Source organism: Echinops telfairi, unplaced genomic scaffold (assembly GCF_000313985.2).
Source record: "Echinops telfairi isolate 266 unplaced genomic scaffold, ASM31398v2 ScPeMD7_2;HRSCAF=8, whole genome shotgun sequence".
Classification (NCBI taxonomy): domain Eukaryota; kingdom Metazoa; phylum Chordata; class Mammalia; order Afrosoricida; family Tenrecidae; genus Echinops; species Echinops telfairi.
In genome coordinates, this window is record NW_022103898.1 from 13,463,209 (window position 1) to 13,479,759 (window position 16,551).

General features: G+C 59.6%; 1 protein-coding gene across 1 annotated transcript; it reads left to right on the forward strand.

Moving 5' to 3' along the window:
* Positions 1–5,139: 5,139 nt before the first annotated feature.
* IL2RB (interleukin 2 receptor subunit beta) lies at positions 5,140–16,530 on the forward strand. The gene is made up of 9 exons (XM_004700709.2): positions 5,140–5,199; positions 5,562–5,679; positions 6,809–6,887; positions 8,860–8,965; positions 10,615–10,763; positions 11,842–12,007; positions 12,178–12,295; positions 13,818–13,902; positions 14,434–16,530. Exons 1-9 carry the CDS (start codon positions 5,160–5,162, stop codon positions 15,190–15,192), a joined length of 1,620 nt encoding a protein of 539 aa, XP_004700766.2. The 5' UTR covers positions 5,140–5,159; the 3' UTR covers positions 15,193–16,530.
* The last annotated feature ends 21 nt before the right edge of the window (positions 16,531–16,551 follow it).

The window sequence follows — 16,551 nt, forward strand, 5'->3', positions numbered from 1 at the left end:
TGGTGACCGGAGCCCAGCCACATCATCCCTACGTTGCAGGGGGGAGGTGAGGTGAGGTCTAGGCCCAGCTCGACTCTGAGCTCCCCATTGAACCCACCTGGGACTCAGTTTACCCCTGGGGCTGAGCTGGTCTGAGAGCTCTTTCAGCCCTGATGGACTTGGGGCTCCCTGAACCTCACTCTGGGGCCATCCACCTTGGAAGACAGAGCTGGAAGCTGCCTGGGCCTGCCAGGTGCTGGAGCCCCCGCAGCCCACTCGCTTTGGCCATGCAGAAGCCTCTCTCATGCACAAGCATGGTCTTGTGTCTCTGGGGCCATTGTGCACCAGGCTGGGGCTCGGCAGTCCATGAAGGGTGTCCCACCAGGCCTGTGCCCTGTTACTGCCCTCCTAGAGGAAAGGACAGGAGGCTCAGGGAGGGGGGTCACTTGCCCCTTGTTGGGGGCTTCAGGGAGGGCTTTGTGGAAGGAGGCCCTGAGACAGCCTTCTGGGATTCTGCAGGGGGTGGGGGTTGGGGGTGGAGAAGGTGGGCTGGGGAGGGCCATTTGGAAGGCAGAGCTCCATGGCCTGGCTGTTGTGTAGACAGGTAGACATGGTGGGAAGAAGGTGCACCTGCCACTGTGAGCGAGGAGGGAAGACTGGCCAACCCCCATCACCCAGAAGCTGGACAGCTCAGAGCTCCGTGGTGGGCTGCAGTGGGAGCCCTCACTAGGAGCTGCTGGGCTGGGGACTGGGGCTGGAGCTGGGCTTTGGGGGATGAGTCAGGGAGGCTCTAGGTGCAGCTGCCACGGGTGAGGCCATTGTTGCCTTCCAGGTGACGGCAGGGAGAGAGAGAGGAGAGGTGAATGAGGGCTGAGTGGGGCTGCCCTGTCTGTGGCCTTCCTGGCTGGTGGGGTGGGCGTGGGGAGGGCGGTTAAGGGAGTCGCAGGCGAGGACAAGGCAGGCACAAGTCCCCCAGACCCTCCAAGCTGCTGGAGAGCTGCAGGGGGAGCAGGGTTTTCTCTGGGCCCTGGGGATCCTGTCTAGGGCCCAACATGTCAGGGGGCCGGGGTCGTCACTCAGAGGCACCAAGCTGGAGAAACAGCGGGGACTGGACAGGGAGGAGGAACAGGAGGACACAGAGGAGCTGAGCCAGTGGGCGGCCCAGGGGCCCAGGGGGGCCACTGTGCTTGGCATCAGAGAGTCTTTGCTTTGGAAGGGCTCCCCACCTTCTCGCTACTGGTCGGCTTGGGCCACCCCTCCCCCCGGAGGAGCAGTTCTCAAACTGTGGGTTTGAGAACTTTCACAGGGGGTTGACCCTTTTCACAAGGGTCGCCCGATTCATAACAGTAGCAAAATTACTTCAGTTATGAAGTAGCGACGAAAATCATTGTATGGTTGGGGGGTCACCACCACATGAGGAGCTGTATGAAAGGGTCACGGTGAGGAAGGTTGAGAACCGCTGCCCTGGAGGGGTCTTCACAGCCCCTCCTCCTCCCTGCCGCCTGGTCCTCTTCTGTAAAAATCCCTGCCTTCCCTGAACTCATTTCTCTACCCACTCCGCCCTGCAGGGACATCCCCCAGAGGCAGCACCATGTCCCCACACAGCCCTACCTCCGTGACCAGTGAGTGGCCATCTCCGTGGTGTGGCCAGGGGTCCTCAGACACACCTTGGCTGGTGCCGGTAGTCAGTGTGCCTCAGTGCCACCATGGGGGAGCCGCCCCCCCAGGCTGGGCCCCTCTGGGAGGGGCCTCATGGGAACCCTCTGGGAGAGAACAGAGCTGCGGCTCCTGGGAAGGTGGGTGCCGTGGGCAGAGGGAGACACACGGGCAGTGGACACAGGCAGTCCTGGGTTCAGATCTTGTCAGTAAGGGACACACCATTGGCTGAGGTTTACAAAAACCTCACCATGGACATGCTGCTCAATGCAGACTTTAGGGACCCCCCCCCCCACCGGGAGGCCCCAGGTGTTGCAAGTGGTTCACGGGCAAGGCTGCTGCCAGAAAGGCTGGAGGCTGGAATCCATCTGAGGAGCCATGAACAAAGGCCACAGAAACACTGCTTGGTTGTTAGTGTCCGCCCAGGGGATCCTGTGTGTGTCAGGGCGGAGCGCCCCATCTTTCTTCCAGGGCCTTGCTGGGTGGGCTTCAGACACCAGCCTGCCGATTAGCCGCCAAGGGCATCACGTTTGTGGCACCTGGTGACTCCTGGCTGGCATTAGACCATCGTGCCATCATGACAGAGTCTCATTGCCCTCTGGGCACACCATCAACAATGCTGGAGCTAGGGGGATCGAGTGGCAAGCACCCCACCTGTGAACAGGGCAGGCCCCTCAGGGTGCCGGAGGCTGCAGCTCATCAGAGCGCGTCACCAGCACCCTCTGGCCACTCTGGGTGGTGTGACTCTTGGCAGGAAGGAGGGCCAGGTCAAGCCACTCCAGGAAGACCCCTGAGCTGGGGATGGGGCCCAGGTGCCCTGGCCACCACCAGGCATGGCGCAGCCTCTTCTCTGGGAGAGAAATAAACTGGCTTCCGGCCGACTGTGGCCCCTCAGCGGGGGTCTGTCCTGGAGGGGTGTAGCGCAGACTCAGACATGCTTCTGATCACCTTCCCGGCAGCAGACACCTCCCTTTCTTTCAAGCTCATTGGAATTTTAGAGAAGACAGAGGTTTGTCTTCGAGAAACAACTTCTGCACCTGGAGCCACACAGGAATGAGATGAGGTTTCCCACTCCCGTGAGAAATTAGTTGTTTGCAGCTGTTTGGAAGCCCACAGGACCAGCTCTCTCCTGTCCCAGAGGGTCCCCTGAGTCGGCATCAATTCGATGGCTATGAGTTTGGGTTTAGTTCTTTTAGTCCAGGGTTCAAACCCCACCCAGCACCATCACATATTAGCTGTGTGGCCTTGGGCAAGTTACTGAACCTCTCTGTTCCCTCCCAGCTGGAAAAGGGGAATCCTGGACTCCTGTCTGGGCCTGTCCCTCTGTTCCCTTCTGTCCAAGGAGACGGGGCTGGCCATGGGGAACTGCCTCACCCTCCCGATGGCCCGGCCAGCAGATGGGACCACGTGTCATCTCTTCTTCCTGTTATTCATTCATTCGCCGGGTCAGTTGCATCTGTTGGGCACCAGGTTCTATGCATCCCTGCCTTCCAGTTGATTTAAACTCACAGTGACCCTCCCTGTAGGACAGCGTGGAAGGAAATGCTCCCATCAGGGTTCCGAGACTGTAAGTTTTGACCAGAGCAGACAGCCTCATCTTCCTCTCACTGAGTGACCGGTGGGTTTGAACCACTGACCTTTGGGCTGGCGCCGGTGGCGGGGTTCATTAACCACTGTGTCATCAGGGTGCCTTAGAGAGAATGAGCGGCTAATTCATTAATTATTACATGCTGTGATGATAGAAACCCTGCTGGCATGTGGGTTAGCATTGGGCTGCTCACCCGCCAAGTGGGCAGTTCAAACCCACCTGCTGCTGCTCCCCGCCAGGAGCAAGATGAGGCTGTCTGCTCCTGTCAAGATTTAGACTCAGAAACCCTAAGAGACCGGTCCCTTCCAGTTCCAGAGAGCACCACCCCGAGTCAGCGCTGACTCCACGGCGGTGGTTTGGGCTGTCTGGGGTTTTTTTTTAACGACGAAAAAATAAGGAGCCCCAGTGATTGACATGCTTGGCCATTCACTGAAAGGCAAGGTTGGTGTTTCGAACCCAGCCGCTGTGCTGCGGGAGGAGGTGTCGTGGGGACAGCAGGACCAAACACCCCCACCCCCTGCACCCCCACCCCACGGTGACTCTGAACCCATTGTTGCCGCCACGGTGTCCACCCAGCGCACTGAGAGTCTTCCTCTGTCCTCACCGCCCCTCTCCTGTACCAAGCGTGAGGTCCTTCTCCAGGGACCGCTCCCTCCTGATCACGTGACCAAAGGACATGGGACGGTCTCTGGTACTCTCCCTTCTAAGGAGCAGGCTGGGTGGACTTCTTCCAAGTCCTTGCTTGTTCCGCGGACATCCCGGTGTCTTCAGGAGTCTTCGCCAACGCCTCATTTAAAGGCACATGCTCCTCTTCTGGAGAAGAGCGTTGGAAGTTCCACGGGAAGAGCACACAGCCCCACCCGTCTCAGAAGAAGCGCAGCCAGGCCGCTCCCTGAAGGGAAGGATGGAGAAACTGCGTCTCACGTAGTCTGGACGTGATGGGGGAGACCAGTCCCCGGAGAACATCGCGCTTCGTAAAGCAGAGGGGTAGCAAACAAGAGGAAGACCCTGGGAAGGACAGACCGATGCAGGGCTGCAACAAGGGGCGCAGACTAAGAGCAGTGGTGAGGGTGGCGAGGCCGAGGCGGCGTTTCGTTCTGTTTTAACATCGGGTCTAGAGGAATCAGAACAGACTGGTGGGCACCGAAGGACAACAGCCTTCTTCTTCAGTTCGACCTTCACCCTTCGCGATTCCTTGCCCAGCTTCGGCATGCACAGGAGGGGATTGGAAACACCATGGCTTGGGCGAGGGGCACCTGAGGCCTCAAAGTGGCATCTTTACGCGTTAGCCCTTTAAAGAGGTCAGTTGAAGGGCCCGATGAAGGACGTCCTGGGATTGCTCGACTGTTGCTTCCACTGCTGTTGACGGTGGCTCTAAGGAAAGGGACATCTCTGTCTGCTTTGGTCTCTGCTGTCTTCGTCATGATGTTGTCCGCGGGTCCAGTGGCGAGGGTTTGGGCTTTCTTGACATGAAGACGCCATCCACCCTGGAGGCTGTTCACCGTCGGGGCAAGTCTTCTCCACGTCCAGGCAGCACCGTTATGTGGGGGCATCTGGCAGTAGATGGCCCCACCAGAAAGACAGGCCATCACAGCCTCTTGGACCATTCCACTCTGTCTCATGGAAGGGCGGGGCAGGGGGTGTTCTCTCTGGGTCAGAATGTTCTCCAAGGCAATGGGCTTTCATAGACCTGCTGGTCAGGACAGTCTTTTTGGAGGAGGGAACATTTGAGCACAAGGTGAATGAAGGGAGAGAGGGCACAGAGGAGACTGGTGGGTGTAGGTTGGGGTGCCCTGAGAGTGGAGTGCCTAGCCTGGCCCTTTGCCATCAAGGGCAACCACGCGGCGCTCACTGGTGTTCTTTCCCTCCCCTCCCCCAGCTCCACCCAGTGGCTGTGATGGCAGGCGGCGGTCTGTCCTGGCACCTGCCCATCCTCATGCTCCTGGCCATCCCTGGGCTGTCCGAAGCAGTGAATGGTGAGGACTTGAGTGCCCTAGGGTCGAAGACTCGGGCTACTCGTCCAGAGCCCCTCCCTCCCTTCCTAGTGCCCAGCTTCTTGACCACAGGCTCAGCAGCAGGGGCAGGAGGGAGGCAGGGACACTGCGCTGGCAAGGACCCCAGGGAACAGAGATCAGGGGCCCCTGTCCCTGCACTAAACAGGGGCAGCAAGACCCTGGCCTCTCCTCCTGCTCTGCCTGGTTTTCTCCTCTCTCAAATCGGTCTATTAGCCCCCTCTCTGCCTCTCTCCACATCTGGTAGGCATGGGGTGATGGGAGCCAGAGTGGTGGCTGAGGGCCGAGGGCTCCGTGCAGCCACTCACGTCCGCCCTCCCTGGCAGACACCTCCACGCTCACATGCTTCTACAACTCGAAGGCCAACATCTCCTGCGTCTGGAGCCAGGAGGATGGAGCTCCGCAGGTCACCGACTGCCAGGTATACGCCAAACCAGACAAGAGGTAAGTGCCGGGTCGGCCCACCCCAACCTAAAACCCAGAACCACTGCTGCCCAGTCAGTGCCAGCCCACAGTGCCCTAGAGGCAGGGTGGCACTGCTCCATGGGGCTTCTGAGGATGCTCATCCCTGTGGAGACAGCCTACCTCGTCTTCCTCCTATGGAGCAGCGGGGGTTAGGGGGGTGGGGGTAGGGGGGTTCAAACCACTGACATTTCTGTTAGCATCCCAATGCCCAGCCCTCTGTACCACCAGGCCTGCTTGCACTGCAGCCTCACTCTCCCTGGCCTTTAGATTCTTGTGACCTCTAAGAGTCTTAGACTCTAAGAGTCTTGGGGCCACAGAACCAGGTATCCTTTCAGAGATAGGGGGAGTCAGACAGGTAGATTCCAGTTGCCCAGGGAGGGTTGGGGGCAGGCAGGCAGAAGGCAGGCTGCCAGGGCAGGGCAGACCACGTGCTTCGGTGACCCTGGGCCACAGCCTACAGTGCCATGGTGGGCTCATCTCCAGAGGCGATTTGGGATGAAAGGGGACCCTCCAAGTCTTCAGAGCCATCTGGGGTTTCGAGAGCCCCCCCCACCTTACCCCTGGCAGTTGTGGGGTCAGGGCCCTCCTGGGTCCAGTCATCCAGGTGGTCAGTAAGTGTCAGTGCTGGCAGGGAGGTAGTAGGGAAAGTCTCTGAGACAGGGGATGACCGTGGGCTTGGGGGTCAGTTGGACAGGGCACAGAGAATTCAGAAGGAGCTGGCACAGGTGGCCTTGGTCTCTGCCCTGGCTCCTGCAGGGGCGGGGTGATACCATGGGGTCTTCCCCTTCAACCCCATGGGAAGATTTTAGATGGCTTTTAGGAGGGAGCTGTAGCTGCCTTGAAGCTGTGTTCTAGAAGGTCTCTCAGGCTGCTGGGTGGGGAGTGGCTGGGGATGGTTACTGGACAGTGGGGGAGCAGGGATCCTTTGCCGGGCTGGCCCAGAGCCCTGTGAAAACCCACTCAAACGCATGGTGGTGGTGGTGGTGGTGGTGGTGTGTGTGTGTAGCGGGGTGGGCAGTGGCCTCCACAGCACAGAGACCTGAGAAGAGACCCTTGGACCCAGCTGGTACGGGACTCCTTCCCTAAATGGGCTTTCTGACTGTGACAGGCGGTGGCGAGAAAACTGCCCCTTGCATCCCTGGGGGCCAAAGTCCTGGGCTTGCAACCTGGTCTTCGGGCTTCCATCGGTGAGTACCTAAGGCAGGCAGGGGTGACCTCCAGCTGGGAGGCTGCCCTCCTGTCCTTTGCCCCGTGGGCTTTCCTGAGCCCTGTGGCCCCTGGAGGGGCTGCTGCCCGGCTCTCCACCCAGTGGGCTAGCAGCTTGGTGATAATGACAAGCTCACCCAACCCTCACCCCCACACCTGAGTCCTGAGTCCTCGATATAGCCGTGGGGCTGGCTCAGAGTGGAGAGGCTGCAGCCTGGAGGCCTGGGTTTAAGTGGGACTTTCTGTGCCTCCATCTCCCCGCCTGTGGAATTGGGGTGATAACTGCAGCAGTCTCAGGGGGTTGCTCAGAGGGTCCAGGGTCTTTGAAGGGAGTAAGCTGCCTAGGGCCACAGGCCAGGGAGAGTCTGAGTGTAATTTGAACCCAGGCCTCTTACAGGGCCCCCTGCTGTGCCCCTGGAAAATGAATTGCATTGAGTGGCAGACCAACTTGGCCTTGACACTCCCCCCACTAGCACTCCCCCCACCACCCCGCGCAGAAAGAAACCTCTCTGCCACTGAGTCCATGCTGACACACAGAGACTCCCCAGGACAGAGTAGAACTGCCCCTGCAGGTTTACAAGATGGTAACTCTTTACGGGATAGAAAACATCATCTTTCTCCCGAAGAGCTGCTGGTGGTTTCGATCCGCTGACCTCGAGGTTAGCCACCCAGCGTATAATGCCAGCAGGGCTCCCATTGGGACCTGCCCACACCTTCATGCTCTAACCCTCGCTGGTTGTACTGACTCTCTGGGAGGTGTGGGCGTGGGGGGGTATAGGGCCCCCCGATGTCCCCGGTAACATCCCAGCCCCTGGAATAGGCTGTGAGCTTTGCAGCAGGCCTGGCTCCTCCCCTCCCTCGATGTCCAACCTGCAGCGAGTGACAGCACCTCTCTGTGCTCCCATGTCCTCAGCAGTGGGAGGAGGGGTGGAGAGAATTAAATGAGATCACTGATGTAGTGTGCTCAGAAGAGGGTCTGGTCCTAAGTCAGCGCTCCAGATGGGGGGTCCTTAGTGCTAACTTTGCCACCATAACACGGATACCTACTATCGGGGACACCTGCCCCTTCTCAGCACCCCATTCTGGCCACGAAGCTTTCAGAAGACGGGGAGAATAATTCCCTGCCTGGCCAGTCCCAGCAGCCCTGCTGTTTGGGCTCAGGGTTAGCTCACAGTGGGGCCTCCTGTGGGTCAGAGGGATGACCCCTGCGCCTGCCAAGTGCCACTGTCAGCTTCCTCAGGAGCTCAGCCGGACAAGAGCCGCATCCCTCTGCTCAGCTGTGGACGCGGAGGAGGGCCTGCGTTTGAATCTGGGCTACCCTGCAGGCCAGCTGTGTGACTTGGGCCAGTCTCTTATCCAATGGGGCCTCAGGGTGGGCACGGACTGCCGGGAGAATCCAGCGACACTGTGGCTTTGTCTGTGCCCAGGAAACACCCCATACCTGTCATCTTCTTCCAGAGAGGGCAGGCCGTGGGATATCTAGAGCTGGGCAGGGACGGGTCTTCCCAGCGATTGAACATGGTCAGCATCAGACTTGCATCTTCTCGCAGCCCTCTTGTGATGCAAAATTCACTATGGACCAAGGCAGCTTCATTCACTTTAGGTCAAGGCTGAGCCAACGGTGGCCCTCCGATGGTTTCTGTCAATAAAGTTTTATTGGAGCACATGATGGTTTCTGTCAATAAAGTTTTATTGGAGCACAGCCCAGACCGTGCTTGCTTGCTAGTGCCAAGGGCAGAGCTGAAGGGTGCTGACAGAGACCCTCAGGCTGAATGGCCCCGAGCATTTTACCATCTGGCCCTTTACAGACTAAGGCCTGCTGCTCCCTGCCTTAGAGGCAGGGCATGGGGGTGGGGGTGGGAGGAGAATGCCACTTTTGCTGCCTCTCTTGCCCTCCTCACCTCGCCGTCCCGAGTAAGGGCCCCAGCCCTGTCTTCCTTTCTTCCCTCGCAGTCCCAGAAGCTGACAGCGGCCGACGTCGTCAGCATTAGTGTGAGGTGCCTGGAAGGGGAGAGGTGGAGGCTTATGACCAGCCTGGACTTCAAGCCCTTTGAAAACCGTGAGTGAGCACCCCGGGGTGGAGCAGGATGCTCTGCAATGGGCCTTCTTCCCAGGGGTCCTCCCTGCTCCAGTCTCTCTGCCCCCTCAGTTTCCACACCCACATGAACCGTGGCCTGGGGGTGGACTCCTTACCCAGCACCCCGCCCTGCCCTGGGTCTACTCCATGGCCAGCATGCCCATCCAGGCCTCTGAGCCTGCACGCACTCTGGTCCCCCTGCCTGGAAGGCTCTTCCACCTGGAACAGTCCACCTCACCCTGACCCTTGGAGCCTCCTCACTGAAAGAATTTACGTCCCAGGTCATCACTGCTGGTCTGTCCCGTTCATTGGCCTGTGAGCTCCCCAGGGCATGGGCACTGTGTCCCTATGTCTCTCATCCTAGCCCCCCAGCTCCAGGCCCACTCCAGTGACACCCCGGGAGATGTGGCTGCCCCACCCCTGAGCATTTGTCTCCACCCCGCTCCCTGCCTCCAAGGCCTGACCTTGGGTGACCTGAGAGGGCATCTGTAGGAGAGGCGCAGGGCTCAAAGCCCACCCAGCCTTGCCTTGACCAGAGTTGTGTCCTGGGTAGACCCCTTAGCATGCTGAGGTTCCGTTTCCTCCCCTGTGAAATGGGGGTAGCGAGTGACCAGCCACACAGGACTGCTGGGGGGACCCTCTTCGTTTCCCATCGAGTGTCGTTGGTCCTCGAGAAAACTTTGCTGCTGCTTGCTTGCCGGGTCAAGTGGAGGGGCCCTCGTGGTGAAGAGGGTTACTCGTAGGGCTGTTAACCAGAAGGCCGGCAGCTCAAACACACCAGCGCCTCCTCTGGAGAAAGAGGAGGCTGTCTGGTCTCAGAAAGATTCCTGCGTTGGGAACCCCCGGTACAGCTCTTCTCTGTCCTGTAGGATTGCTGTCCACTCAGTGGCAGTGGGTTGTCTCTTCAATAGTATCTCAGAATTACCGAACCCTAGATCAATTTAGTTTCGAGATCATAAAACCGTAGCGTCTTTTATAGTCGGCAAATTTGTATGGTCTGTGAGGAGCCCTGCTGACGTGGTGGTCATTGAGCCTTAGACTGCTAACCAGAAGCCGTCTCAACCGTTCAAAGGCACCAGCTGCTCCCCAGGAGAAAGACGGGACTTTCGAATCCCGTCTTGGAAACTCACAGGGGGAGTTCTGTCCTGTCTTGTAAGGTTGTACGAATCAGCATTACCTACTCAATGATGGCAGGGAGGTTGGTTTGGGTTTGGTATAAACCACACATCATGCTTGGCTCTGCCCTGAGCACAGAGACAGGGTGCCTGGGTTCTTTCACCCAAGAGCAATCGAGTGGATCAAGGGAGACAATGTGCCAGGCACCCGGAACGGGCCCGAGGGCAGAGGCCCGGCCACAGTGAGCTCACTGTCTGGTGGGAGCGGGGAGACAGCCAATGAAGCTAGTAGAACCCTCATGGCCTGTGCCAGTGGTGACAGCCAGGACGGAAGGGAGAGCGTGGTGGGTGCTCAGGGCTGGCTTCTCCGGTCAGGTGACATTTGAGCCCCAGAGGAAGGGAGGGTCTCTGGGGAGGACCAGAGAGCCAAAGGTGGTGGTGGGCACAGGTCAGGGCTGGGGGCCGTGATGCAGCATCACCTGCATTGGCTCCTCCTGTCTGCTTTCTTGCCTGCAGTCCGCCTGATGGCCCCCGAGTCCCTCCAGGTTGTCCATGTGGAGGCCCGCAGGTGCAACATCACCTGGACGCTCCCCTCCTACTCCCACTACATCGAGCGTTACCTGGAGTTCCAGGCACGGTCACGGCCTCCAGACCACAGCTGGGAGGTGAGCGATGCCCCGGGCACCCCTGCTCTCCCTCACCCCGATCTCCCCTCCCCCTTCTCCCTCCACGTGCCCCTGGATCAGACTGTGGGCCAGCGCAGGGGAAGGCTTACATGTCAAGAGGCAGGGCCAGCAGACGATCCGAAAATGCAGGGCACCAAGAACCTGGGTACTGACGATGCCATGAGGGGAAGGGGTCCTTGGGTAGGGCAAGGGCGCCCCAGAAGAGAGGCCTGCCTGCCTGCGTCTACTCGACCAGCCATTGAGAACCCCACGGAGCACGTGCGGAGGCCTTGAGTGGGGGCCAGGAAAACAAAACAGGAGCTTACCTTAGGATGGCCCGGCCGTGCCTTTGGACTTGAGGGGCCCAGGAAGGGTTCTGAGGTCCAGCTGGAGCTGACCTTGCAGACCTGGGTCTCCCCCAGAGGCAGGACCATGCTTATGTTGGGAGGGGGGTTGGGGGAGGTGACAGGAAGAAATGGTTCTGGAGGTGAGGGCTGGAGCAGGTGGACTCTGGGTCTGGGTGGGAGCAGGGTGGAAAGGTCTGGGGGACTGCGAAACAAAACAGGAGCTTACCTTAGGATGGCCCGGCCGTGCCTTTGGACTTGAGGGGCCCAGGAAGGGTTCTGAGGTCCAGCTGGAGCTGACCCTGCAGACCTGGGTCTCCCCCAGAGGCAGGACCATGCTTATGTTGGGAGGGGGGTTGGGGGAGGTGACAGGAAGTAATGGTTCTGGAGGTGAGGGCTGGAGCAGGTGGACTCTGGGTCTGGGTGGGAGCAGGGTGGAAAGGTCTGGGGGACTGCAACCTCAGGGGATGCATGCTCCCCTTCCTAGAACCATCCCTCTGCCTGGCTGTGGGCGTGGGTGTGAGCTGGTGGTGCTGCAGGGAGGGTGGGGCAGAGGAGAGAAGGGTCCGGAATCATTGAGCTGATTGGCTTGTGGCTTTGAATAGAGAAAGAGGGGTTCAGGGCCCTTCTAATAATGGCTCCCAGTGGGGGGGGGGCAGGTGGTAAGGAGGATCTGCTCTGTCAGCCCCTCAGCTGGGGAGCCCACAGACCCTGACACCTGGCCTTGGTCCCAGGAGGCCCCCCTGCTGAACATCCAGCAGAACCAGCAGTGGATTTACCTGGAGACCCTGGCCCCCGACACCCCCTACCAGCTGCAGGTGCGGGCCCGGGCCCAGCGAGGCGTCAACACCACCTGGAGCCCGTGGAGCCCGCCCCTGACCTTCAGGACGAAGCCCGAAGGTGCTGGTGGGCACAGATGGGGTGGGGGCGGGGAGCTGGACATGGGGGGATGGGCATGGCAGGCTGCCTGGCCCAGTAACAGACTGGTGGGAGGGGGAGTGGGTGATGGAATCGGGAGAGTGTGCTCCTTTCTAAAGCCCTTTCCTTTCCTCCCTGTCCACTCCTGGCAGCTCCCGGGAAGACCCCGCCCCTTTCCTGGTTGGGCCACATGATTGTGGGCCTCAGTGGTGCCTTGGCCTTCATCCTCCTGGTTTACCTCCTGGTCCATTGCCAGTATATCCGAACTTGGTAAGAGATGACCCTCCTGCCCATCACACTTCTGCCCAGCTCAGAGACACACGCATCACATACATGCACACACACTCAGTGATGAGCGCTGCCCCATGACCCGGCAGGAGCGGTGCCCCCTCCCCAGAGGGGGTCCCCTTTGGTTCACGGAACCAGCCCGAGGAGGGTCATGGGGTCTGAGTCCCTCAGAGGGCCCTGCCTGCTCAAGACGTGTGTGTGTGCGCCGTGTGTGTGCGCGCGTGTATGCATATGTGTGTAAGTGTACATCTGTGTATCTGTGTATGTACACAGCTCACAGCTGCTGTCTCCCTGTGTGTGCTGGGCCCTCTCAGGCCTATCTAGGCCCAAAGACTCATTTGTTCATTCACTCATTCCTCCCTTCCTGAATTTTCTGAGACTCACTGGGCTCCGGGGGTTTGGGGGGCTCTGGAGGCTCCGGCCTGCAGCTCCAGCCTCCCGGGCAGCGGGTCTTGATGACTCACATGTGTGCACAGGGTGCATGATGATGAGAATGGGAAGGTGGGTTCTAGGTGCAGCAGGTACAGCAGCTGAGGAAACTTGTGGGTCAAGGGGAGATGGGGAGGGCACAGGGAGATGCCGTTTCCTTTGAAATCTGAGGGCTTGGAAGCCAACCAGGTGGAGTGAGGGGGCCAGCATGAATGAAGAGCACCCCAGGAACTCAGGATGCAAGGAGGTGGGGGTTGGGGGGGCTGGCAGCAGAAGGGGAGAGGGGGCCTGAAGGGTCACACAGGAGGCCAGGGCTTGGACTTTAGGCAGCCCCCACCCCACCTGTCTGTCAGTGTGTTGCACTGTGGTGGCCCATGTGCTGCTGGATGCTAGGGGCTATGTCACCCGTATTTCATATACCAACAGGGTCACCCCTGGGGCACAGGGTGGGCTCAGCAAAGCTTCCAGACTGGGAAGAAGGGAGAGGCAGCCCACTTCTGAGGGATTAGCCACCGACCGGCAGCAGAAACCCTGGAAGGCGAGCCCCTCGGCAGGAAGGCAGCATGGGGGTCAAATGACGCCGGACCGGGAAGTGGCTGGCAGAACATACCAGCCCCTGAGGGAAGCCACCAGCCACTTTGACATTTCTGTAGCCAGCTCCAGGCTCTGAGCTTTGAGCAGAACCCCAGGCTGGAATTCAGTCCCCACTCAGGCCCTGAGCGGGGGCCCTGCCTTAACCCTGGCCCCAGCCTCTCTCTGGCACCCCCCTGCCCACTTAGTGTGCCGTGCAGTGCTTGTTCAGTGCCTGGCTCTCTGTTGCCATGAATGGCTGCTCACAGTGGCCCCCTGTTCCATTTCCATGTCTGTCTCCCCATGAGAGCAGCAGCTCCTATGAGCAGGCCCCTCCTGCCTCTGCCATTCTTGGGTCCCTAACACCCTGCCTAGTAGCCAGCCCGTTGTGGGCCCTCAGTCAGTAGGGCCAAATGGATAGATGGATGGACAGATGGACGGTGATGGCAGGACATCACGGCCCCATCTCCTCTTACTCCTTCCTTCATCCCCACCCCTCCTTCAGGCTGAAGAAGGTTCTGGAGTGCCACATCCCAAACCCCTCTGAGTTCTTTTCCCAGCTGAGCACAGAGCACGGAGGAGACTTCCAGGTGGGTCCAGAGTGGGCAGCAGGCAGCCGGAGCTGGGAGGGGCAGAGCCCCGGTGGCTTTGCACTTGGAGGGAGAAGATGAAGAGCAGCCGAGAGCTTCGCTCTGGCTCCTGGTGGGTCATCAGCCTCGGAAACCCACAGGGTCAGTTCTACCCCATCCTATGGGGTCCCTCTGAGTTGGCATCAACTCGATGGCAGTGAGAGAGAGAAAGTTTGAGGGAGAAGTGTACCATGTGCCAGGGGAGATGAGAGCTGCCAAGAAGGGACCCACTCTCTCTCTCTGCCTGAATGAGAAGCCCGTCACCCTCCCTATCTTTCTGGGACCCCCACCCCAAGCCAGTTGCCTGGGATCAGGTGGGAGCCAGGTGGTGCCAACTTCTGCTTGCCCTCTGCCACCCACTGCGAAGACCGGGCCTGGGCAGTTCTTCATGGCACTGCGCACAGGCCTGACTGCTGTGTTCAGCGATGCTGCTGGCCCTAACCTGAACACTTCAGCTTCTCTCCCCCATCCTCTGCCCATCTCTCCCTACAGAAGTGGCTCTCCTCGCCCTTCCCCTCGGCCTCCTTCAGCTCCAGCGGCCCAGCACCCGAGATCTCCCGGCTGGAGGTTCTGGACCGTGACACCAAGGCCCTGCAGCTGCTCCTGCAGCCCGAGGACAAGACACCTGCACCCAAGGACAAGGCGCCTGTGCCCTCGCCTGGCAGCCACTCACATGCTAGTTGCTTCACCAACCAGGGTTACTTCTTCTTCCACCTCCCAGATGAGCTGCAGATTGAGGCCTGCCAGGTGTACTTCACCTATGACCCCTGTGCTGAGGAGCCAGAGGAGGGCGGGCCCGGTGCACCCGAGGGGTCCCCCTGGCCAGCCCTGCCACCCCCGCCCGAGGGAGATGATGCCTACTGTTCCTTCCCCCCCGGGGAAGACCTGCTGCTCTTCTCTCCCAGCATGCTCATGGGCCCATGCCCCCCAAACTCTGCGCTTGGGGGTAGTGAGACCATGGAGGAGGTGCTGCAGGGGGAGGTTTCTGGAGAGGCGGACTCCAGATCCCTGGGCCCACCCACTGCAGAGGCCCCCAATGGAGTGGCTGTGCAGTCACTCCTACAGTTGGCACTAGGAGGAGCTAAAGAGGAAGCCCCAGGCCCTGGGTCTGTGGACGGGGCTGCTTCCCCCTGGGCCACCCCTTCGGGGCAGGGGCAGGCCAGAACCCTCGCCTCCTGCCTGGCCCTCAACACGGATGCCTACCTGTCCCTCCAAGAGCTCCAGGGCCAGGACCCAGCACACTCGGTGTAGATGACTCCCACACACTCTGACCTCTTCCAAACCTTATCTGCTGCTCCCTGGAGTCCCACCCCCATGCCAGCCATGCCCCCCTCTCACCCACCCGCCATAGGCCAGTTAGGGCACTCTGTCCAAGATCCAACTATGTCCAAGCTCCTCTCCTCACTGCCAGCATGGCTCCCCATCGCCCTCAGCATCAGATCCACACTCTGCCGCCTGGCTGGCTTCACCATGTGGGATTGGGCAACACCTCCTGGAAGGTCCTGCTGGGTGAATTACTGCAGCTCCCTTGTCCCCCCACCCCACGGACACTGTTTCCTGTTATTGACAGACCCTCCCCTCCCTGATCTGTGTGACTAGCACAGGGAAGTCAGCCTGACTTAGAGAAACGTGCTGCCTTCTTTTTTGGATGGAAGTTTCTAGACTCAGTCCTGGGAGGAGAAGCTCTCAGGGCCATGGGCCCATTGGGCAAAGTGACCCTGTCATTTCCCCATGAGACCTCCTGTGGCCTCGGAACACTCGGCTGTCCTTACCTGCCTTGACGAGCCTGTCCCGGCTCTTGGTGATTATGTCTGCATGTCACAGAATCAAGATGCTCCTTGAGCCGCAGGCTGGTCTGAACGCCTGCCATCTTTGGGGGCTCAGCTTCCAGCACTGCATCAGACAGCCTGCTGTCGGCTGTTGGGTTGTATTTGGTAGTTTTCAGAAATAGATCATTGGGCCTTTCGTCCTAGTCTGTCTTCGTCTGGAAGCTCCATTGAGGCCCATTCCCCACAGATGACTCTGCTGGTATTTAAAATACTGGTGCCATCATGTGCACCGTCATGGCCACATGTAAACCACCACAGCAGAACAACCTGGTAGGACGGTGGCGGGAACACTTGGTCTTACACCCTTAATGCTGTGTTGCAACTATCAACCACGTTGGCCAACAAAGTGGACGCTGGCTGGACCTTCCCAGGATGACCTCAGATTCACAAGGGGCACCACTGGGTAGAAACCCTCGAAGGTCCAGGCTGCCCAAACAGCCGAAGCAGCTCCCACCCCAGGGCTGGGTGATACTGGCCCCCATCCCCACTCCCCATACTCTTTCCTCGAGTTATGACCTCGAAGATTTTCAATGGCTGATTTTTTTTCAGGAGTAGAGCGCCAAGCTTTTCCCTAGTCTGTCTTTCTCTGGGAGCTCCACCGAGACCCGCCCACCATGGGCGACCCTGCCGGTTTTTGAAACACCGGGGACATAACATCCAGTCCCTTAACAATACGTAAGCCGGCCGGCCGGGGACAGGAAACTGACGCATGATGGCTGATCGCACACCTGATGGCTTCATGAGTTACATGGTACCACTTTGCCGGGATTCGCTGAGCTCC

Excerpts from the sequence above, each read along its gene's own strand:
- IL2RB (XM_004700709.2), top strand. The coding sequence starts at position 5,160 with ATGCTCCTGGCCATCCCTGGGCTGTCCGAAGCAGTGAATG. Across the intron at positions 5,680-6,808 it reads TACGCCAAACCAGACAAGAG|GCGGTGGCGAGAAAACTGCC; the intron begins GTAAGTGCCGGG and ends TGACTGTGACAG. Across the intron at positions 8,966-10,614 it reads CTTCAAGCCCTTTGAAAACC|TCCGCCTGATGGCCCCCGAG; the intron begins GTGAGTGAGCAC and ends TCTTGCCTGCAG.